A 26,891-nucleotide genomic window follows, 5' to 3' on the forward strand; every position below is an offset into this window, starting at 1 on the left:
CAAAAATCAAAGAATTGGACATTGCCAAAATATCCACAAAACGTGCTTACCTCACCATACCTAACCCAACCTAACCTTACCATCACCGAAGTCAAAGAATTCGATATTGCCAAAATATCCACAAAAAGTTCTGATCCTACCAAACCTCACCCATCTCAACCTAACCATCACCGAAATCAATGAATCGGACATTGCTTAAATATCCACAAAACGTGCTTACCTCACAATACCTAACCCAACCTAACCTAACCATCACCGAAGTCAGGGAATTCGACATTGCCAAAATATCCACAAAACGTTCTTACCCCACCAAACCTAACCCAACTGAACCTAACCATCACCGAAATCACAGAATCGGACATTGTCAAAATATCCACAAAACGTGCTTACCTCACCATACCTTACTTTACCTAACCTAACCATCACCGAAGTCAAAGAATTCGACATTGCCAAAATATCCACAAAAAGTTCTTATCCTACCAAACCTCACCCATCTGAACCTTACCATCACAAAAATCATAGAATTGGACATTGCCAAAATTTCCACAAAACGTGCTTACCTCACAATACCTACCCCAACCTAACATAACCATCACCGAAGTCAGAGAATTCGACATTGCCAAAATATCCACAAAAAGTTCTTATCCTACCAAACCTCACCCATCTGAACCTAATTATCACCGAAATCAAAGAATTGGACATTGCCAAAATATCCACAAAAATTTCATATCCTACCAAACCTCACCCATCTGAACCTAACCATCACCGAAATCAAAGAATTGGACATTGCCAAAATATTCACAAAACGTGCTTACCTCACAATACCTAACCCAACCTAACCTTACCATCACCGAAGTCAGAGAATTCCACATTCCCAAAATATCCACAAAAAGTTCTTATCCTACCAAACCTCACCCATCTGAACCTAACCATCACCAAAATCAAAGAATTGGACGGTGCCAAAATATCCACAAAACGTGCTTACCTCACAATACCTAACCCAACCTAACATAACCATCACCGAAGTCAAAGATTTCGACATTTCCAAAATATCCACAAAAAGTTCTTATCCTACCAAACCTCGACCATCTAAACCTTACCATCACAAAAATCAAAGAATTAGACTTTGCCAAAATATCCGCAAAACGTGCTTACCTCACAATACCTAACCCAACCTTACCTAACCATCACCGAAGTCAGAGAATTCGACATTGCCAAAATATCCACAAAAAGTTCTTATCCTACCAAACCTCACCCATCTGAACCTAACCATCACCGAAATCAAAGAATTGGACATTGCCAAAATATCCACAAAACGTGCTTACCTCACAATACCTAACTTAACCTAACCTAACCATCACCGAAGTCAGAGAATTCGACATTGCCAAAATCTCCACAAAAAGTTCATACCCCACCAAACCTCACCCATCTGAACCTAACTTACACCGAAATCAAAGAATTGGACATTGCAAAAATATCCACAAAACGTGCTTACCTCACAATACCTAACCCAACCTAACATAACCATCACCAAAGTCAGAGAATTCGACATTGCCAAAATATCCACAAAAAGTTCTTATCCTACCAAACCTCACCCATCTGAACCTAACCATCACCGAAATCAAAGAATTGGACATTGCCAAAATATCCACAAAACGTGCTTACCTCACAATACCTAACTTAACCTAACCTAACCATCACCGAAGTCAGAGAATTCGACATTGCCAAAATCTCCACAAAAAGTTCATACCCCACCAAACCTCACCCATCTGAACCTAACTAACACCGAAATCAAAGAATTGGACATTGCAAAAATATCCACAAAACGTGTTTACCTCACAATACCTAACCCAACCTAACATAACCATCGCCGAAGTCAGAGAATTCGACATTGCCAAAATCTCCACAAAAAGTTCATATCCTACCAAACCTCACCCATCTGAACCTAACCGTCACTGAAATCAAAGAATTGGACATTGCCAAAATATCCACAAAACGTGCTAACCTCACCATACCTAACCTAACCTAACCTTACCATCACCGAAGTCAAAGACTTCGATATTCCTAAAATATCCACAAAAAGTTCTGATCCTACCAAACCTCACCCATCTGAACCTTACCATCACAAAAATCAAAGAATTGGACATTGCCAAAATCTCCACAAAAAGTTCATATCCTACCAAACCTCACCCATCTGAACCTAACCGTCACTGAAATCAAAGAATTGGACATTGCCAAAATATCCACAAAACGTGCTTACCTCACCATACCTAACCCAACCTAACCTTACCATCACCGAAGTCAAAGAATTCGATATTGCCAAAATATCCACAAAAAGTTCTGATCCTACCAAACCTCACCCATCTCAACCTAACCATCACCGAAATCAATGAATCGGACATTGCTTAAATATCCACAAAACGTGCTTACCTCACAATACCTAACCCAACCTAACCTAACCATCACCGAAGTCAGGGAATTCGACATTGCCAAAATATCCACAAAACGTTCTTACCCCACCAAACCTAACCCAACTGAACCTAACCATCACCGAAATCACAGAATCGGACATTGTCAAAATATCCACAAAACGTGCTTACCTCACCATACCTTACTTAACCTAACCTAACCATCACCGAAGTCAAAGAATTCGACATTGCCAAAATATCCACAAAAAGTTCTTATCCTACCAAACCTCACCCATCTGAACCTTACCATCACAAAAATCATAGAATTGGACATTGCCAAAATTTCCACAAAACGTGCTTACCTCACAATACCTACCCCAACCTAACATAACCATCACCGAAGTCAGAGAATTCGACATTGCCAAAATATCCACAAAAAGTTCTTATCCTACCAAACCTCACCCATCTGAACCTAATTATCACCGAAATCAAAGAATTGGACATTGCCAAAATATCCACAAAAATTTCATATCCTACCAAACCTCACCCATCTGAACCTAACCGTCACTGAAATCAAAGATTTGGACATTGCCAAAATATTCACAAAACGTGCTTACCTCACCATACCTAACCCAACCTAACCTTACCATCACCGAAGTCAAAGAATTCGACATTGCCAAAATATCCACAAAAAGTTCTTATCCTACCAAACCTCACCCATCTGAACCTAACCATCACCGAAATCAAAGAATTGGACATTGCCAAAATATTCACAAAACGTGCTTACCTCACAATACCTAACCCAACCTAACCTTACCATCACCGAAGTCAGAGAATTCCACATTCCCAAAATATCCACAAAAAGTTCTTATCCTACCAAACCTCACCCATCTGAACCTAACCATCACCAAAATCAAAGAATTGGACGGTGCCAAAATATCCACAAAACGTGCTTACCTCACAATACCTAACCCAACCTAACATAACCATCACCGAAGTCAAAGATTTCGACATTTCCAAAATATCCACAAAAAGTTCTTATCCTACCAAACCTCGACCATCTAAACCTTACCATCACAAAAATCAAAGAATTAGACTTTGCCAAAATATCCGCAAAACGTGCTTACCTCACAATACCTAACCCAACCTAACCTAACCATCACCGAAGTCAGAGAATTCGACATTGCCAAAATATCCACAAAAAGTTCTTATCCTACCAAACCTCGACCATCTAAACCTTACCATCACAAAAATCAAAGAATTAGACATTGCCAAAATATCCACAAAACGTGCTTACCTCACAATACCTACCCCAACCTAACATAACCATCACCGAAGTCAGAGAATTCGACATTGCCAAAATATCCACAAAAAGTTCTTATCCTACCAAACCTCACCCATCTGAACCTAATTATCACCGAAATCAAAGAATTGGACATTGCCAAAATATCCACAAAAATTTCATATCCCACCAAACCTCACCCATCTGAACCTAACTAACACCGAAATCAAAGAATTGGACATTGCAAAAATATCCACAAAACGTGCTTACCTCACCATACCTAACCCAACCTAACCTTACCATCACCGAAGTCAAAGAATTCGACATTGCCAAAATATCCACAAAAAGTTCTTATCCTACCAAACCTCACCCATCTGAACCTAACCATCACCGAAATCAAAGAATTGGACATTGCCAAAATATTCACAAAACGTGCTTACCTCACAATACCTAACCCAACCTAACCTTACCATCACCGAAGTCAGAGAATTCCACATTCCCAAAATATCCACAAAAAGTTCTTATCCTACCAAACCTCACCCATCTGAACCTAACTAACACCGAAATCAAAGAATTGGACATTGCAAAAATATCCACAAAACGTGCTTACCTCACCATACCTAACCCAACCTAACCTTACCATCACCGAAGTCAAAGAATTCGACATTCCCAAAATATCCACAAAAAGTTCTTATCCTACCAAACCTCACCCATCTGAACCTAACCATCACCAAAATCAAAGAATTGGACGGTGCCAAAATATCCACAAAACGTGCTTACCTCACAATACCTAACCCAACCTAACATAACCATCACCGAAGTCAAAGATTTCGACATTTCCAAAATATCCACAAAAAGTTCTTATCCTACCAAACCTCGACCATCTAAACCTTACCATCACAAAAATCAAAGAATTAGACTTTGCCAAAATATCCGCAAAACGTGCTTACCTCACAATACCTAACCCAACCTAACCTAACCATCACCGAAGTCAGAGAATTCGACATTGCCAAAATATCCACAAAAAGTTCTTATCCTACCAAACCTCGACCATCTCAACCTTACCATCACAAAAATCAAAGAATTAGACATTGCCAAAATATCCACAAAACGTGCTTACCTCACAATACCTAACCCAACCTAACATAACCATCACCGAAGTCAAAGATTTCGACATTTCCAAAATATCCACAAAAAGTTCTTATCCTACCAAACCTCGACCATCTAAACCTTACCATCACAAAAATCAAAGAATTAGACATTGCCAAAATATCCGCAAAACGTGCTTACCTCACAATACCGAACCCAACCTAACCTAACCATCATCAAAGTCAGAGAATTCGACATTGCCAAAATATCCACAAAAAGTTCTTATCCTACCAAACCTCACCCATCTGAACCTAACCATCACCGAAATCAAAGAATTGGACATTGCCAAAATATCCACAAAACGTGCTTACCTCACAATACCTAACTTAACCTAACCTAACCATCACCGAAGTCAGAGAATTCGACATTGCCAAAATCTCCACAAAAAGTTCATACCCCACCAAACCTCACCCATCTGAACCTAACTAACACCGAAATCAAAGAATTGGACATTGCAAAAATATCCACAAAACGTGTTTACCTCACAATACCTAACCCAACCTAACATAACCATCGCCGAAGTCAGAGAATTCGACATTGCCAAAATCTCCACAAAAAGTTCATATCCTACCAAACCTCACCCATCTGAACCTAACCGTCACTGAAATCAAAGAATTGGACATTGCCAAAATATCCACAAAACGTGCTTACCTCACCATACCTAACCTAACCTAACCTTACCATCACCGAAGTCAAAGAATTCGATATTCCTAAAATATCCACAAAAAGTTCTGATCCTACCAAACCTCACCCATCTGAACCTTACCATCACAAAAATCAAAGAATTGGACATTGCCAAAATCTCCACAAAAAGTTCATATCCTACCAAACCTCACCCATCTGAACCTAACCGTCACTGAAATCAAAGAATTAGACATTGCCAAAATATCCACAAAACGTGCTTACCTCACCATACCTAACCCAACCTAACCTTACCATCACCGAAGTCAAAGAATTCGATATTGCCAAAATATCCACAAAAAGTTCTGATCCTACCAAACCTCACCCATCTCAACCTAACCATCACCGAAATCAATGAATCGGACATTGCTTAAATATCCACAAAACGTGCTTACCTCACCATACCTTACTTAACCTAACCTAACCATCACCGAAGTCAAAGAATTCGACATTGCCAAAATATCCACAAAAAGTTCTTATCCTACCAAACCTCACCCATCTGAACCTTACCATCACAAAAATCATAGAATTGGACATTGCCAAAATTTCCACAAAACGTGCTTACCTCACAATACCTACCCCAACCTAACATAACCATCACCGAAGTCAGAGAATTCGACATTGCCAAAATATCCACAAAAAGTTCTTATCCTACCAAACCTCACCCATCTGAACCTTATTATCACCGAAATCAAAGAATTGGACATTGCCAAAATATCCACAAAAATTTCATATCCTACCAAACCTCACCCATCTGAACCTAACCGTCACTGAAATCAAAGATTTGGACATTGCCAAAATATTCACAAAACGTGCTTACCTCACCATACCTAACCCAACCTAACCTTACCATCACCGAAGTCAAAGAATTCGACATTGCCAAAATATCCACAAAAAGTTCTTATCCTACCAAACCTCACCCATCAGAACCTAACCATCATCGAAATCAAAGAATTGGACATTGCCAAAATATCCACAAAACCTGCTTACCTCACAATACCTAACCCAACCTAACCTTACCATCACCGAAGTCAAAGAATTCGACATTGCCAAAATATCCACAAAAAGTTCTTATCCTACCAAACCTCACCCATCTGAACCTAACCATCACCGAAATCAAAGAATTGGACATTGCCAAAATATCCACAAAACGTGCTTACCTCACAATACCGAACTTTACCTAACCTAACCATAACCGAAGTCAGAGAATTCGACATTGCCAAAATCTCCACAAAAAGTTCATATCCTACCAAACCTCACCCATCTGAACCTAACCGTCACTGAAATCAAAGAATTGGACATTGCCAAAATATCCACAAAACGTGCTTACCTCACCATACCTAACCCAACCTAACCTTACCATCACCGAAGTCAAAGAATTCGATATTGCCAAAATATCCACAAAAAGTTCTGATCCTACCAAACCTCACCCATCTCAACCTAACCATCACCGAAATCAATGAATCGGACATTGCTTAAATATCCACAAAACGTGCTTACCTCACAATACCTAACCCAACCTAACCTAACCATCACCGAAGTCAAGGAATTCGACATTGCCAAAATATCCACAAAACGTTCTTACCCCACCAAACCTAACCCAACTGAACCTAACCATCACCGAAATCACAGAATCGGACATTGTCAAAATATCCACAAAACGTGCTTACCTCACCATACCTTACTTAACCTAACCTAACCATCACCGAAGTCAAAGAATTCGACATTGCCAAAATATCCACAAAAAGTTCTTATCCTACCAAACCTCACCCATCTGAACCTTACCATCACAAAAATCATAGAATTGGACATTGCCAAAATTTCCACAAAACGTGCTTACCTCACAATACCTACCCCAACCTAACATAACCATCACCGAAGTCAAAGAATTCGACATTGCCAAAATATCCACAAAAAGTTCTTATCCTACCAAACCTCACCCATCTGAACCTAACCATCACCGAAATCAAAGAATTGGACATTGCCAAAATATCCACAAAACGTGCTTACCTCACAATACCGAACTTTACCTAACCTAACCATAACCGAAGTCAGAGAATTCGACATTGCCAAAATCTCCACAAAAAGTTCATACCCCACCAAACCTCACCCATCTGAACCTAACTAACACCGAAATCAAAGAATTGGACATTGCAAAAATATCCACAAAACGTGTTTACCTCACAATACCTAACCCAACCTAACATAACCATCGCCGAAGTCAGAGAATTCGACATTGCCAAAATCTCCACAAAAAGTTCATATCCTACCAAACCTCACCCATCTGAACCTAACCGTCACTGAAATCAAAGAATTGGACATTGCCAAAATATCCACAAAACGTGCTTACCTCACCATACCTAACCTAACCTAACCTTACCATCACCGAAGTCAAAGAATTCGATATTCCTAAAATATCCACAAAAACTTCTGATCCTACCAAACCTCACCCATCTGAAACTAACCATCACCGAAATCAAAGAATTCGACATTTCCAAAATATCCACAAAACGTGCTTACCTCACCATCCCTAACCCAACCTAACCTAACCATCACCGAAGTCAGAGAATTCGATATTCCTAAAATATCCACAAAAAGTTCTTATCCTACCAAACCTCACCCATCTGAACCTTACCATCACAAAAATCAAAGAATTGGACATTGCCAAAATCTCCACAAAAAGTTCATATCCTACCAAACCTCACCCATCTGAACCTAACCGTCACTGAAATCAAAGAATTGGACATTGCCAAAATATCCACAAAACGTGCTTACCTCACCATACCTAACCCAACCTAACCTTACCATCACCGAAGTCAAAGAATTCGATATTGCCAAAATATCCACAAAAAGTTCTGATCCTACCAAACCTCACCCATCTCAACCTAACCATCACCGAAATCAATGAATCGGACATTGTTTAAATATCCACAAAACGTGCTTACCTCACAATACCTAACCCAACCTAACATAACCATCACCGAAGTCAGAGAATTCGACATTGCCAAAATATCCACAAAAAGTTTTTATCCTACCAAACCTCACCCATCTGAACCTAACCATCATCGAAACCAAAGAATTGGACATTGCCAAAATATCCACAAAACGTGCTTACCTCACAATACCTAACCCAACCTAACCTTACCATCACCGAAGTCAAAGAATTCGACATTGCCAAAATATCCACAAAAAGTTCTTATCCTAACAAACCTCACCCATCTGAACCTTACCATCACAAAAATCATAGAATTGGACATTGCCAAAATATCCAAAAAACGTGCTTACCTCACCATACCGAACCCAACCTCACCTAACCATCACCAAAGTCAGAGAATTCGACATTGCCAAAATATCCACAAAAAGTTCTTATCCTACCAAACCTCACCCATCTGAACATAACCATCACCGAAATCAAAGAATTGGACATTGCCAAAATATCCACAAAACGTGCTTACCTCACAATACCTAACTTAACCTAACCTAACCATAACCGAAGTCAGAGAATTCGACATTGCCAAAATCTCCACAAAAAGTTCATACCCCACCAAACCTCACCCATCTGAACCTAACTAACACCGAAATCAAAGAATTGGACATTGCAAAAATATCCACAAAACGTGTTTACCTCACAATACCTAACCCAACCTAACATAACCATCGCCGAAGTCAGAGAATTCGACATTGCCAAAATCTCCACAAAAAGTTCATATCCTACCAAACCTCACCCATCTGAACCTAACCGTCACTGAAATCAAAGAATTGGACATTGCCAAAATATCCACAAAACGTGCTTACCTCACCATACCTAACCTAACCTAACCTTACCATCACCGAAGTCAAAGAATTCGATATTCCTAAAATATCCACAAAAAGTTCCGATCCTACCAAACCTCACCCATCTGAACCTAACCATCACCGAAATCAAAGAATTGGACATTTCCAAAATATCCACAAAACGTGCTTACCTCACCATCCCTAACCCAACCTAACCTAACCATCACCGAAGTCAGAGAATTCGATATTCCTAAAATATCCACAAAAAGTTCTTATCCTACCAAACCTCACCCATCTGAACCTTACCATCACAAAAATCAAAGAATTGGACATTGCCAAAATATCCACAAAACGTGCTTACCTCACCATACCTAACCCAACCTAACCTTACCATCACCGAAGTCAAAGAATTCGATATTGCCAAAATATCCACAAAAAGTTCTGATCCTACCAAACCTCACCCATCTCAACCTAACCATCACCGAAATCAATGAATCGGACATTGCTTAAATATCCACAAAACGTGCTTACCTCACAATACCTAACCCAACCTAACCTAACCATCACCGAAGTCAGGGAATTCGACATTGCCAAAATATCCACAAAACGTTCTTACCCCACCAAACCTAACCCAACTGAACCTAACCATCACCGAAATCACAGAATCGGACATTGTCAAAATATCCACAAAACATGCTTACCTCACCATACCTTACTTAACCTAACCTAACCATCACCGAAGTCAAAGAATTCGACATTGCCAAAATATCCACAAAAAGTTCTTATCCTACCAAACCTCACCCATCTGAACCTTACCATCACAAAAATCATAGAATTGGACATTGCCAAAATTTCCACAAAACGTGCTTACCTCACAATACCTACCCCAACCTAACATAACCATCACCGAAGTCAGAGAATTCGACATTGCCAAAATATCCACAAAAAGTTCTTATCCTACCAAACCTCACCCATCTGAACCTAATTATCACCGAAATCAAAGAATTGGACATTGCCAAAATATCCACAAAAATTTCATATCCTACCAAACCTCACCCATCTGAACCTAACCGTCACTGAAATCAAAGATTTAGACATTGCCAAAATATTCACAAAACGTGCTTACCTCACCATACCTAACCCAACCTAACCTTACCATCACCGAAGTCAAAGAATTCGACATTGCCAAAATATCCACAAAAAGTTCTTATCCTACCAAACCTCACCCATCTGAACCTAACCATCACCGAAATCAAAGAATTGGACATTGCCAAAATATTCACAAAACGTGCTTACCTCACAATACCTAACCCAACCTAACCTTACCATCACCGAAGTCAGAGAATTCCACATTCCCAAAATATCCACAAAAAGTTCTTATCCTACCAAACCTCACCCATCTGAACCTAACCATCACCAAAATCAAAGAATTGGACGGTGCCAAAATATCCACAAAACGTGCTTACCTCACAATACCTAACCGAACCTAACATAACCATCACCGAAGTCAAAGATTTCGACATTTCCAAAATATCCACAAAAAGTTCTTATCCTACCAAACCTCGACCATCTAAACCTTACCATCACAAAAATCAAAGAATTAGACTTTGCCAAAATATCCGCAAAACGTGCTTACCTCACAATACCTAACCCAACCTAACCTAACCATCACCGAAGTCAGAGAATTCGACATTGCCAAAATATCCACAAAAAGTTCTTATCCTACCAAACCTCGACCATCTAAACCTTACCATCACAAAAATCAAAGAATTAGACATTGCCAAAATATCCACAAAACGTGCTTACCTCACAATACCTAACCCAACCTAACATAACCATCACCGAAGTCAAAGATTTCGACATTTCCAAAATATCCACAAAAAGTTCTTATCCTACCAAACCTCGACCATCTAAACCTTACCATCACAAAAATCAAAGAATTAGACATTGCCAAAATATCCGCAAAACGTGCTTACCTCACAATACCGAACCCAACCTAACCTAACCATCACCAAAGTCAGAGAATTCGACATTGCCAAAATATCCACAAAAAGTTCGTATCCTACCAAACCTCACCCATCTGAACCTAACCATCACCGAAATTAAAGAATTGGACATTGCCAAAATATCCACAAAACGTGCTTCCCTCACAATACCTAACGCAACCTAACCTAACCATCACCGAAGTCAGAGAATTCAACATTGCCAAAATATCCACAAAAAGTTCTTATCCTACCAAACCTTACCCATCTGAACCTAACCATCATCGAAATCAAAGAATTGGACATTGCCAAAATATCCACAAAACGTGCTTACCTAACTATACCTAATCCAACCTAACCTTACCATCACCGAAGTCAAAGAATTCGACATTGCCAAAATATCCATAAAAAATTCTGATCCTACCAAACCTCACCCATCTGAACCTAACCATCATCGAAATCAAAGAATTGGACATTGCCAAAATATCCACAAAACGTGTTTACCTCACCATACCGAACCCAACCTAACCTCACCATCACCAAAGTCAGAGAATTCGACATTGCCAAAATATCTTCAAAAAGATCATATCCTACCAAACCTCACCTATCTGAACCTAACCATCACCGAAATCAAAGAATTGGACATTGCCAAAATATCCACAAAACGTGCTTACCTCACAATAACTAACCCAACCTAACATAACCATCACCGAAGTCAAAGATTTCGACATTTCCAAAATATCCACAAAAAGTTCTTATCCTACCAAATCTCACCCATCTGAACCTAACCATCACCGAAATCAATGAATTGGACATTGCCAAAATATCCACAAAATGTGCTTACCTCACAATACCTAACTCAACCTAACCTAACCATCCTCTAAGTCAGAGAATTCGACATTGCCAAAATATCCACAAAAAGTTCTTATCCTACCAAACCTCACCCATCTGAACCTAGCCATCACCGAAATCAAAGAATTGGACATTGCCAAAATATTTACAAAACTTGCTTACTTCACAATACCTAACCCAACCTAACCTAACCATCACCGAAGTCAAAGAATTCGACATCGCCAAAATATCCACAAAAAATTCTTATCCTACCAAACCTCACCCATCTGAACCTAACCATCACCGAAATCAAAGAATTAGACATTGCCAAAATATCCACAAAACGTGCTTACCTCACAATACCTAACCCAACCTAACCTAACCATCACCGAAGTCTGGGAATTCGACATCGCCAAAATATCCACAAAAAATTCTTATCCTACCAAACCTCACCCATCTGAACCTAACCATCACCGAAATCAAAGAATTGGACATTGCTAAAATATCCACAAAAATTTCATATCCTAAAAAAACCTCACCCATCTGAACCTTACCGTCACTGAAATCAAAGAATTGGACATTGCCAAAATATTCATAAAACGTGCTTACCTCACCATACCTTACTTAACCTAACCTAACCATCACCGAAGTCAAAGAATTCGACATTGCCAAAATATCCACAAAAAGTTCTTATCCTACCAAACCTCACCCATCTGAACCTTACCATCACAAAAATCATAGAAATGGACATTGCCAAAATTTCCACAAAACGTGCTTACCTCACAATACCTACCCCAACCTAACATAACCATCACCGAAGTCAGAGAATTCGACATTGCCAAAATATCCACAAAAAGTTCTTATCTTTCCAAACCTCACCCATCTGAACCTAACCATCACCGAAATCAAAGAATTGGACATTGCCAAAATATCCACAAAAATTTCATATCCTAAAAAAACCTCACCCATCTGAACCTTACCATCACCGAAGTCAAAGAATTCGACATTGCCAAAATATCCACAAAAAGTTCTTATCCTACCAAACCTCACCCATCTGAACCTTACCATCACAAAAATCATAGAATTGGACATTGCCAAAATATCCAAAAAACGTGCTTACCTCACCATACCGAACCCAACCTAACCTAACCATCACCAAAGTCAGAGAATTCGACATTGCCAAAATATCCACAAAAAGTTCTTATCCTACCAAACCTCACCCATCTGAACCTAACCATCACCGAAATCAAAGAATTGGACATTGCCAAAATATCCACAAAATTTGCTTACCTAAAAATACCTAACCCAACCTAACCTAATCCTCACCGAAGTCAAAGAATTCGACATTGCCAAAATATCCACATAAAATTCTTATCCTACCAAACCTCACCCATCTGAACCTAACCATCACCGAAATCAATGAATTGGACATTGCCAAAATATCCACAAAACGTGCTTACTTCACTATACCTAATCCAACCTAACCTTACCATCACCGAAGTCAAAGAATTCGACATTGCCAAAATATCCATAAAAAGTTCTGATTCTACCAAGCCTCACCCATCTGAACCTAACCATCACCGAAATCAAAGAATTGGACATTGCCAAAATATCCACAAAACGTGCTTACCTCACAATACCTAACCCAACCTAACCTAACCATCACCGAAGTCAGAGAATTCGACATTGCCAAAATATCCACAAAAAGTTCATACCCCACCAAACCTCACCCATCTGAACCTAACCAACACCGAAATCAAAGAATTCGACAATGCCAAAATATCCACAAAACGTTCTTACCCCACCAAACCTAACCCAACTGAACCTAACCATCACCGAAATCAAAGAATTGGACATTGAGAAGAGCAATAATAATTGGACAAGAGCAATAATATGCATTCAATTATGCCACGAATCTGGACAAAACATTCCATATTTGAGTATTCAGATCGAAATCCTTCTTCCACAGAAGTAATTGCACTCCAAAATGTTTAGAAGGAGACAAAAGTGATACTCTGTTATCGTTGGTAAACGAAATTCATCACCAGGAGCATACTTTGCGTTCAATTTTGCCATGACTTTGGCCAAAACTTTCTTTATTTAAGTTTTCAGATTAGAAACCTTCTTCGACAGAAGTATTTGCACTCAAAAATGTTTAGACGGAGACAAAAGTGATTCTCTTTAATCGTTGGTAAACGAAATTCATCGCAAGAGCAATAATATGCATTCAATTATGCCACGATTCTAGACAAAACATTCCTTATTTGAGTATTCAGATCGAAATCCTTCTTCCACAGAAGTAATTGCACTCCAAAATGTTTAGACGAAGACAAAAGTGATTCTCTTTTATCGTTGGTAAACGAAATTCATAACCAGGAGCATACTTTGCGTTCAATTTTGCCACGACTTGGGCCAAAACTTTCCCTATTTAAGTTTTCAGATTAGAAACCTTCTTCGGCAGAAGTATTTGCACTCCAAAATGTTTAGACGGAGACAAAAGTGATTCTCTTTTATCGTTGGTAAACGAAATTCATCGCAAGAGCAATAATATGCATTCACTTATGCCACGATTCGGGACATAACATTCCTTATTTGAGTATTCAGATCGAAATCCTTCTTCCACAGAAGTAATTGCACTCCAAAATGTTTAGACGGAGACAAAAGTGATACTCTTTTATCGTTGGTAAACGAAAATCATCACTTTCCTTATTTAAGTTTTCAGATAAAAACCTTCTTCTGCAGAAGTATTTGCACTCTAAAATGTGTCGACGGAGACCAAAGTGATACTTTTTTATCGTTGGTAAACGAAATTCATCGCAAGGGCTATAATATGCTTTAAATTATGCCATGACTAAGGCCAAAACTTTCCTTATTTAAGTTTTCACATTAAAAACCTTCTTCGCCAGAGGTACTTGCACTCTAACATGGGTCGACAGAGACAAAAGTGATACTTTTTTATAGTTGGTAAACGAAATAAACTAAATGAACACTGCTAAATAATGGAAACTCAAAGTTTCGACTACCGAGGTGCAATGTGAAAGAATCCCGTCACATAATCAATGAGCCAAATGTTACGATGCTTTAAAATGGCTTTTTTATGTATATTCAAAAGTATACTTCGGTTATCAAACAGGTCAAATTGTGATTAATAAACAGCGGCTTGCATAATAGTGATATTTTCATAAGCGCTCGTATCAGGTAAGAGACTGTGTTACATATTTTACAATATTACATTATTAATTGGTTGTATTGAAACATGTTTTAATATTTAAAATATATTTTATTTGTAATACACGCGCTGGCGATACAAAATTCGAAACATGAGCAGTTTACAATTACATAGGTGGCTTACAATAACATCATTAATTTTGTGATGTGATTCTGTGTAAGCTTTATTCATCACTTACACCAATTGAAAATGATAAATAAACGAGTGGCATGACTGACCGGAAGAAGACACTTAATGAATAACGAGCACAAGAAGAAAATAATATCATACATAATGCATATACAATACACACATACATATATGCAAACCTACATATTATGTTTAAGAAAATCCTTATACACATACGTATTTATAACGAAAAATCAAAAAAATATTATACATATCAACTTAAATTGTACATAAAAACATTACTATAATACGTAAAAGAAATTAATCTGCAGTGATTAATACTTTTCACGAAACTATCCTTCCTTATTTCTAAGTACTAGTGCCGCAGGAGTTCATGTTAGTATCTCCTGTAGTCCAAGTGCTTATCAATAGGAATTGGATGCTCTCATCAGAAGATCTAGAAATTTAAACATATCTAATAAAATTTGAATATAATTAATTATTATAAAAAATTTACTAATACTAAGATAAACTTGTGAGATTACTAATTTCTTAAATATTTCAAAATATAATTAAAACATAGTCATAGCCATTGTATACAATGAAACGAATAAATGATAAAAAAAAAACAGTAATTTGTTCTCATTATTATCTTTTTTAATCCATTTCAGAAATTCTAAGATCAAATTAAGACTTTGTAAGAAGTAAAGGATAACAGACAGGCAAGGTCATAAAAATATACATATTTAATGAGAAATTTGAAGTTACGTAAGAAACAATACATGTACGTATATGTAGTGTTGGGATTGAACGAAAGGCTGATGTATGGGCTATGGCTGAGAAAGGGTATGTTACGACCGATTGTAGAGAGGGGATGGAAAAGTGGCAGAGGGCGCGAAAGGACCGCTATTTTACAGTTAGTAGAAGTTAACCTTCCACTGGGGGCGGTTGGTCGTTAAACCACCGCGTGGTGTCGTTTTAATAAACAACATGACTGAAAACGCACGTGTTTGATCTTCAATTCCACCGCCACATCCCATCGTGGTCCTGAATAGCGTCATCTATTCAGGAATTCCACCCACATATATGTACGTCATATAAATATATATTATGTAAACAGGGTTGGATGTCCCGATTTAGTAACTGTAATCCTGCGTCTCGATTTGCAAAGAAAATTTTTAAATGGAACTCAAGAGAGACATTAACTTTATTAACTCACTATGGACCGTAAAGACATCCGCTGTATTATTAATTTATTAACTTCATTCAAAGGCTATCAATACAGCGTATGTTTTTAAATCCTTCACACTTCATACAAAAAAATATTATTTAATAGGTTTAGTTTCAATATTCCAATCATAGATTATCCAATCATAGATATACCAGCATATATTTTTTCCAAAATATCGATAAATAAATTTAAAAAAAAATTATATTTCTATAGTTAAAGCTTGATTATTTTACCAAAGAATTTATCGATATTCCAAAATTCAAAAAAGATTTCAAATCCTCAGATATTGAAATGATTTTTTTTCTCGCGTAGCATACATATCAATGATCTAAAATATATCGTTTATTACGTTAACCCTTGAATGCTGACCAACGCCGATCGGCGTTATGCCAACAAGCCCATCAGCCTGAAATATGACTATCGGCGTTGTTTTTTTGAGTATGTTAAAAATAAACAAGAATACTACCCGCTAAGCCTTTCCAGGTTGCATTGAAAAAATAAATGCATTGAACATGGGTCGTGTAATCTGTGTCAATGTTTATAAAGACTTGGTTGACACTGGAATTTCTGAATTTATAACCATAACAGAATTTCTCGATGGAAATCCCTAACTGCTGAGTATTTTAGATTGTGGCTTGGCATTTAAATTGTGAGCATTACATTTTAACAACAATGAAGAAGATGGAACTAGTTTTGGAAAAATACATTCATTAATAGACTTCTTTTGTTTATTTTATATTGTTGCAAGATGTATTAGAGTCTAAACACACCTTTACAAAACTCGAAATCGTCGGCGAGAGTTATCTAGGGTTTTTATACGTGCTTTCTATTGGATTTCTAAATAATTCTAATTTTCAGCGTGGTGGGCTTTAAAAAAAAAAGACGTCAGCACTCAAAAGGTTTAAGTATATAAATTTTATACAAAATTGAATACAACAATCACCACAGTTTGAGAAATATTGATCTGATAATTTATACGGTCAAAGACAACTGTAAAGATGGTGTTGTAAATGAGTTAATATAATTGCAGTTTTTGAATGCTTAGTAAGAAAAAATGGAAACAATGAGAGTTTTAAAGTGGCGTATACGATGGCATACATAGTTCTGGGAATCCCTTGGATTTATTGGAAGAAATACAAAAATTAAATTTATGAATAGAGATAGACAAGACCAAATGATCGACTAACGAAAAATCGGTAAAACATTTTAAAAGTAATTAAAAAGTAACCAATTTTTATAAAATAACATCTTATAATTATTTGATTCCCTACTCAAATGCAGCATTAGTACGAATTTTTAGTTTTGACGACGGCTTTGCAGAAAGAATGTAATCGTCCGTTGCTGAATACCTTGGAGTTGATAGAAAAATAAAATTCTAATATATCATGCAGTTTCGCGAATTTTTAAAGACTTGAAATGAACATGCAGAAAATATTTTGAAAAATGAAACTGGAATTGAAAAATATTCAAAAGATTTGTGATATTTTTTATGGTTTGTGCTGTTTTATAATAAAAAAAAAATGTTATTGAAAGTTAACATTAAATATTATAGTATATTGAAAAAAATATATTTTAATAAAATTCAGGTATGCTTTTTTTGAAAATCTGGCAACCTTTATGTAAATGTTTGTATGTAAAAAAATTACATATCTTAGAAATGTATATAGTTTTAGCGTTCTAAATAAATTATAACATGCTGGAGTTATAAACGCTCGTCGTCTGTAGAATTTCATAGGTTTTTAATATGAAATTCAGTTACATATTTACGCCCACCCATTCAATGTAGTATTTCTAGGTATAAAATTTAGTTGAAAATAAAATAGGTCAATTTCAAATCGATTCCAAGTGTATAAAAAGATAATGCAATTTGTTATTGTATTATGGAAAATATTCCATATGAGATTCAAACAAAATCAAAATAATAATTTCTTTAAATTAATTAATTTCAATAACACCATCATCCAAATCTATTTTAATATTAGGAAGATTCAAAACTTTCGTTGTCGTTGTAGTTTTAGTGATCTCCGTAGTAGTTTCAACTGAACTATCTTGAACTGTGACACATTTTTTCAAAACTTTCATACTACTACTACTTTCAGTCTCATTTTTTCTTTTGGCCGATACATCGGTATTTTGTACACAGTTTGCAAACGATTCCTCACTATCCGTTAGGTCGATAACATTTTTTCCTTTTCTTTCTTCAACAACTTTTGGAGATTCATTATTTTTGTCTGAATTAGTCGTCGACTCGTTCATGCCATTTTTGCTGGAGGCGCGCTGTTTTGAATTCTTAGATTCTTGAACGGTGATGCACGGAATTAAATTTTTACAACTTGAAAGCCCCCTGATTACGCATGGCTTCATTGCCTCATAGTGTTCCTCTTTAAGTGTTATATCATTATTAACCGGCGATATTTCGAAAGGATCAACGCTGATAATCTCAAAACACTCCTTGATTTCTGTATCAAATATTTTCTCAATGTATACCCGTTTTCGTGATGCACATTTATTTTTACTTTTCAGTAGCAAAATGTATGGTACTCGGTTTTCCGCATTTGTTTGGTTGTCAAGAACAAAAACCTCTTCCTGAAAATATAAATATTACAATAAATTAATATGTAGTACATTGTAGATAGTCAGTTCAAGTTCAAGGTTAATTAATACACAAAAAAAATTACTTTAGGTGTTATGGGTACCGCATCGTCTTCATTCACAGGTTTTATTTCATTATCACATTTGACTATCATTTGATTTTTTAGCTCACAAATATCATAATTCAAACGCACGAATTTCATGTTAAGATTTTCAATATGAAGTAAAATATTTTTTCTAGACATACTCAATACTTGTCGTTGTATTTTGATATTCTCTATCTCGTATTTAAGCTTTTCACACTTCAACCGAAGAATAGAAGTATAACTATTTCTGAAAACAAAAAATATATATATAAAAATAAAATAAAATTGTAATGTATTATTAACAAAATCATCAAACGATATCGGTTTAAGGATTTTGGAATATAAATAGCCCTGCCAGGCGTTTCAGTATTCCGGGCTTGTCCCGGCGTCCCGAAAAGAACTTTGGGACACCCAAAAATCCCGGTTTTAGATCAATTGCTTGCTGATCATGACAACTCTCATTGTTTAGAAATACCGAGTCCCCTCAGTTATGAAGTGAAATCATAAATCATTAATCGAAACGTATAGGATGTTACTAGTATGCTGCTACTAGATCAGTGGTTCTTAACCTTATTGGAGGTACTGAACCCCACCAGTTTCATATGCGTATTCACCGAACCCCTCTTAATTGGAATAATAAAATATGATTTTTTTCAAATTCAAAACATAGGTATATATTTTACTGGTGCACAAAATGAACCGTGCATCAACATCACTGTGTTCAAAGAACAAAACCATTAAAACATGATTTTCACACAAAAACATAATAATGAATATTTACTGCAAATCAGTATGGCTTCTGCTGTTGCCTTTCAGAGACTAGTTCAGAAATGCGCGGCTTCACATTGGCAAGTGCCACTCTCATGTTATTTTCGCAACAAAGTCTGTTCCTTTTATTCGTTTTTATGTCCAGCATCCTCGAAAAGGATTGCTCGCAAAGATATGTAGTAACAAACGGTATGAAAATCTCCAGAGCTTTCTTAGCAATAACAGGGTACGTTGCCATTTGTTGACACCAAAAATTTTGAGAACGTTGTTGTTCTGAAGAGTTGCTGTTGAACCTGGCTATGTTGAATTTCCGCCGCATACATACAAACATGCATGCATACATACAAACATACATACGTACATACATACATACATACATGCATGCATACATACAAACACACACATACATAATACACACATACACACACACACAAATACACACATACACAAACACATACATACATACATACATGCATGCATACATGCATGCATACATACAAACATACATACGTACATACATACATGCATACACACACACACACATACATAATACACACATACACACATGCATACGTACACACATACACACACACAAATACACACATACACACATGCAAACATACACACACACATAGATCATGTGCCACCAAGACGAAGGGTGGACGGAAGCCCTACCGACAGTGTTACTGGGGATCCGATCGGCATGGTATCCGATAAGACCTCAATGCCACGTCAGCAGAACTGGTATATGGTCAACCGCTACGGCTACCGGGAGAGTTTCTGGCTCCACAACGAAACGGAGGACCCAACACAGCGGAACTAGCAGAGAGATTGCGGTCCCAAATGGGGCGAGGTTGAGAAACGCCAGTCCACCGCGGCGCCATGGAACAAGATCAACCTTCAGATCAACCAACAAAGACCTGCACACCAGTGATCAGGTGTTCCTGAGACACGATGCTGCCAAGGGTCCGTTACAGCCAGTGTTGAAGAAGGGACCGAAGTTCTTCACACTGAGAATTAAGGATTCCAATGTCACCGTATCGGTAGACCGCATAAAGCCGGCATACATGGAAAGCAGCGGAGAGCCCCCCAAGAAAATGCAGAACCACAGCAAGAAACTGGCCGACAAGCAACCACACGGACTGGCAGGAGAGTCCGGTGGCCAGCCCATCTGGACAGCTACATCCCGTAGTTGTCGCGACGGCTACGCAATGTCGAGACCCACAATATGTATTTACATATGACATTTTGTAAAATATCGCATCGCAATAAATAATTATAATGAGAAGACGCGCGCGCGTCCGCAGTGAAATTGAATGAATGAAAATTGAAAGGATTAAAGCGCGAGACGGAGACGGAGACGGAGACGGAGACGAGAAAGGAACATGCATTTCGCATTGGGTATGACAGCGCGAATGTATGAAACCGCAATCGTCCCAGCAATCGTCCCATCCCAGTGGCGAGGGGTGTTTTGGCGCGCGGAAGAGTTTTCGCAAAGTGACAGTTCGCAAACAGACAGAGTCTGCGACGCGTGACGTAAGTGAACTGAAGTGAACTCTAACGAAGCTGGTTAGTGTTAGTGTGGTATTGAATTAATATGAGAACACTCACCGGGAAGCAGAAGCAGAAGCAGAAGCAAAGGCAGAGGCAGAAGCAGAAGCAGAAGCGGAAGCGCCCGACATCGTGCGAGGCAGCGACTAGACTGACAGCGCAACAACACGCTGTTCGTTGAATTCGAATTTCGAATTTCGAATTTCGAATTACGAATTTCGAGTTTTGAATCATGAATTTCGTTTCATGAACCAACGATAAAAGAGAATCACCTTTGTCTCCGTTCCGTCTAAACATTTTCGAGTGCAATTACTTCTGCCTCATCGGCAGGTTTTTAATCTGAAAACTTAAATTGAACGCAAAGTATGCTCCTGGTGATGAATTTCGTTAACCAACGATAACAGAGAATCACTTTTGTCTCCGTCTAAACATTTTGGAGTGCAATTACTTCTGTGGAAGAAGGATTTCGATCTGAATACTCAAAAAAGGAATGTTTTGTCCAGAATCGTGGCATAATTGATTGCATATTATTGCTCTTGCGATGAATTTCGTTTACCAACGATAAAAGAGAATCACTTTTGTCTCCGTCTTAACATTTTGGAGTGCAATTACTTATGCCGATGAAGGTTTTTAATCTGAAAACTTAAATAAGGAAAGTTTTGTCCAGAATCGTGGCATAATTGAATGCATATTATTGCTCTTGCGATGAATTTCGTTTACCAACGATAAAAGAGAATCACTTTTGTCTCCGTCTAAACATTTTGGAGTGCAATTACTTCTGCCGATGAAGGTTTTTACCTTGCGATGAATTTCGTTTAATGTCCAATAAAACTCATGGATGTACAAAAATACCTAGTTTATAAGTTTTTACGTCTTATTTTGTTGAGAGAAAATGATTAGGTGTTTGATGTTTGAAGTTGTGCAAAAAACTGGTTAACTGAATTGTTTTTGAAATGAAAAGGTAGCTCGGGTTCACCGGATACTAACTTAACTTAAAAAAATGATGACCATTATTTTCATTGATTGATTGAGTTTCCACTCGTGATCACATTAATAACAAAACGTTTATTAAAATAAGATGAAATAAATAAAAACACTCTTTTCATTTGAGAAAAAAATATATTTGTGACATTATATTTACAAATATAGAACAGGATGAACTGTTAATAGTTTTCATGAAATAAAGAATGTGTACAAATAATTCCACATATATGTACTTACATATGTACATACATATATAATATATAATAAATAAAAATGGAAATGCAAAACAAAAATCCTGTTTTAAGCCAACAGTGTTACCATTAAAAGGAAAACATTATATGTACATAATATTAAACAAGTTATGCATTTAAACAAGTTACTACTCATTTGAATTCAAGTTTCATTTTCATTATTAAACATTAAAACCAGTCAGTAAATGCATCGGTGCAATTAGCATATTAAAATCGAATCGTTTCGTTGAAATGGATCCAATAATCGTCCACGAGTCTCTATCGGGGCTGTATTCTAGCACCGACAAGTGATTACCTCCTGAAATAAATATGTATTAAATATTAATCACTTGCATACAAAAAACACACACACACAATAATGGTTGTTACAAAATCAAAATCAACTCACCGACGCAAACAATTTTATCGTCGTGGACGATAGCCTTATGCCCAAACCGTGCTTCAGGGAGACTAGCAACATATGTCCAGGTTTGAGCCTCCGGGTCATACCGTTCTACCGAGTCGTGTGTACTATTGCTATTGCTATTGCTGATAATATCGCAGGTGCCGCCAATTGCGTAGATATAACCTCCCAATGCAACAGCCTACAAAGTGAAACAGACTGAATATAACGATATATAATATATGTATGTATGTACAATATTCAAAATTCAATTTTTCTAAAATGATGACAATACAATACATACAATGTAAAATGGCGATTATGTAGACATAATCGATTTCAGAAAAAAATCCTGACAATACTTACAGCAAACCGGGCTCTCTTTTCGGCCATCGGCGGAGCGGCCGTCCATCTATTCCTGGCCACATTGAAAGTTTCCATGCTATTAAGGAATACCTCTTTGTCGTTTTTTCCACCTATTGCATATATGACACCGTCTAGTGCAACGGTGTCATGGAGATGTCGGCACTCCGACATATGGGATAGATAGGCCCAGTTTCTTGTATTGAAATCGTACCTTTGAAAAATCGTAAAAACTAGTTGTAATCCATTGTACAATATTAAAAAATCATCATAAATATTCACCAACCAACCAACCTATGTACACTCGTTTGTAAGTCTATGTCTTCAGTGGCAGCATTGGAACAGGGATTTTTTCCTCCTGAGATGAAAACATGGTCACCGACAACAGCGGTTGCAAAATCTTTTCTTCCATGTACCATTTGTGGAAGCGCCGTCACATCCTTTGTGGCAACATCCAAACTGTACATCTATTCAATATAAATATTATACATACGTATTATTATAACTGTATTGTTAATAAATTTGCATACAATAAGTGAACGACAATAAGGTAACAAAAGCAACGAGTTGCTGAATATTAATGAACTTACCTTTTGAAAAACCCAATGCCGGTATTGCAATCCCCCAAAGTAAACTTTTCAAAATATTGTTATAACAAATAGAATCTACATAAATGTTCGATTTATTGTCATTTCTTTCGTGACGGCACAAATTTGAAAGTTTAGTAATAAATTGAATAAACACCTCCTTCGATCGACGGCCAATCATTATTAAATATTGGTCTCGAAGAATGACCGTCTCGAAGGGATTATAAAATTTATTCATGTCGTAAAACGACAAACATTTCTGGAAATCTCCTCTTATTGTTTGGATTTCATTGGCAAGCTAAAAAAAAAACATTGAAAAATATACATAATTACATATACATATATCTATGTACATACATATGCATTTAAAGCATTTACATACAAACTAAACTTACTTTTGCCGAACGTCTTCCTACAATCAATATACCTCGTGTGCTCTTTCTAGGTTTTACATTTTGCAATGATAGACGTGGTCTCTTTTTTGGACTCATATTCCATTCAAGTAAATCCCACAATTGTTGACAGCATACACGATTGTAACAAAGAGGTTTCACTTCGTTTAAAATGAACTGAAACGAAACATTTATAACGTTCAGCAATTAATCGCATACCTTTTTAAATTTATTGTGCCGAGCACACATTAAAAACAAAATATTATATCAAGTAATGATTAGTACATTGTACATACATACATACATACATACATACATACATGTGTACATATGAAAGCACATTAAGAAAGTACAGTAAGAATTACATGTAATATATGTATGTACAATATACAAAACAAATTAAAAATATTATTACCTCTTTAGATAACAGACGAAATCTAACAAATTTAAATAAAGCATTCAAATGCTGCTTCCGATTGTCCCAGTCCTTTTGAACCCACAGCTTCAAGCCTATAAACACTTGCTCTTCTGTGGTGACATTTAAATCATTCGACTGCAGCAATTCCTCCAGTTGGTCAGCTTTTATATCGAGAAACGCTCTCCCTTGAATTATCTACAATGCAGACAGACAGACAGATTTCATGAATATTAAAAAATATAAATACACATACGTATGTATGACCTAAAATTATAATATACATACGTCAACATAATTTTTAGTTGTGTAAGCTCTCGTTTTTTCTAGCAATAAGAAATAACTATAATGCTTCGCAAAATTTCCGATTAACAAGAAGTTTTCAGTATTTAATGCGCTTTCTAGGAACGACACGCAATAATCCTCAAGTTTATAGCAGTGAATGTTTGTTCGCGAAAATTCAACTAACTGGATCGCCCCAAGAGGATCCAAATCTGCAAATATTGTAAAATTTGTCATTAGTACTAATTAGTACATATGTATTAATTCGTACGAACGAAGTTTAAATTCTCACCGAGTTTGCCTCTGTAGAAGTATTCAATAGCTTTGCTCAAAGTGTCCAGACGAAAATCGCCCCGATCGTCCAAGACAATTTCCTCCGGTGATGCTTCTAAGCGCTCCGCCAAATAGTCGCTGTGGCACATAACAATAAACTTGTGTACATTGAATCTGCAAACAGATTAAACATAAAACCTCGAGTTAACATATGTACATAATACATTAAATATTTGAAGCAAGACTAACCTTGCAGTGCCGACAACTAGCACAGTATCGCATTGCTCCTGTTCGACATACTTCCGATACATGTATTTCGAGAAAAGATGCGCATGCTGCACATCTATTTCGAAATCCGTTGAGTCACCAAAATTGGCACTAATTTCGGTCATATTGCTCCCGATGCTCATGTCTTTTCTAAAAATCAAATTATACAATAACAATAATATGAAAATCATACACCACCAAACCTCACCCATCTGAACATAACCAACACCGAAATCAAAGAATTGGACATTGCCAAAATATCCACAAAACAAGCTTACCTCACCATACCTAACCCAACATAACCTTACCATCACCGAAGTCAAAGAATTCGATATTGCCAAAATATCCACAAAAAGTTCTGATCCTACCAAACCTCACCCATCTGAACCTAACCATCACCGAAATCAATCTTGGACATTGCCAAAATATCCACAAAACGTGCTTACCTCACAATATTTAACACAACCTTACATAACCATCACCGAAGTCAAAGAATTCGACATTTCCAAAATATCCACAAAAAGTTCTTATCCTACCAAATCTCACCCATCTGAACCTAACCATCACCGAAATCAAAGAATTGGACATTGCTTAAATATCCACAAAACGTGCTTACCTCACAATACCTAACTTAACCTAACCTTACCATCACCGAAGTCAGAGAATTCGACATTGCCAAAATATCCACAAAAAGTTCATATCCTACCAAACCTCACCCATCTGACCCTAACCGTCACCGAAATCAAAGAATTGGACATTGCCAAAATATCCACAAAACAAGCTTACCTCACCATACCTAACCCAACATAACCTTACCATCACCGAAGTCAAAGAATTCGATATTGCCAAAATATCCACAAAAAGTTCTGATCCTACCAAACCTCACCCATCTGAACCTAACCATCACCGAAATCAAAGGTTTGGACATTGCCAAAATATCCACAAAACGTGCTTACCTCACAATACCTAGCACAACCTTACATTACCATCACCGAAGTCAAAGAATTCGACATTTCCAAAATA

At 37.1% G+C, this 26,891-nt stretch overlaps 2 protein-coding genes across 2 annotated transcripts; both read right to left on the bottom strand.

Moving 5' to 3' along the window:
- Positions 1 to 15,370: 15,370 nt before the first annotated feature.
- LOC143921630 (uncharacterized) lies at positions 15,371 to 21,855 on the bottom strand. The gene is made up of 3 exons (XM_077444987.1): positions 21,733 to 21,855; positions 19,354 to 19,600; positions 15,371 to 19,261 (listed from the first exon to the last, which is right to left on the bottom strand). Exons 1-3 carry the CDS (start codon positions 21,801 to 21,803, stop codon positions 18,611 to 18,613), a joined length of 969 nt encoding a protein of 322 aa, XP_077301113.1. The 5' UTR covers positions 21,804 to 21,855; the 3' UTR covers positions 15,371 to 18,610.
- Positions 21,856 to 22,775: 920 nt separating this feature from the next.
- On the bottom strand, positions 22,776 to 26,043 carry LOC143921482 (kelch-like protein 1). Its single transcript, XM_077444814.1, has 10 exons — positions 25,851 to 26,043; positions 25,621 to 25,775; positions 25,335 to 25,540; positions 25,047 to 25,244; positions 24,635 to 24,808; positions 24,243 to 24,537; positions 23,947 to 24,119; positions 23,656 to 23,866; positions 23,296 to 23,491; positions 22,776 to 23,205 (listed from the first exon to the last, which is right to left on the bottom strand). The coding sequence occupies exons 1-7, from the start codon at positions 26,009 to 26,011 to the stop codon at positions 24,028 to 24,030; spliced, it is 1,281 nt and encodes a 426-aa protein (XP_077300940.1). The 5' UTR covers positions 26,012 to 26,043; the 3' UTR covers positions 22,776 to 23,205; positions 23,296 to 23,491; positions 23,656 to 23,866; positions 23,947 to 24,027.
- Positions 26,044 to 26,891: the final 848 nt, after the last annotated feature.

The sequence above is a fragment of the Arctopsyche grandis genome, chromosome 2 (assembly GCF_051622035.1).
Source record: "Arctopsyche grandis isolate Sample6627 chromosome 2, ASM5162203v2, whole genome shotgun sequence".
Lineage (NCBI taxonomy): Eukaryota > Metazoa > Arthropoda > Insecta > Trichoptera > Hydropsychidae > Arctopsyche > Arctopsyche grandis.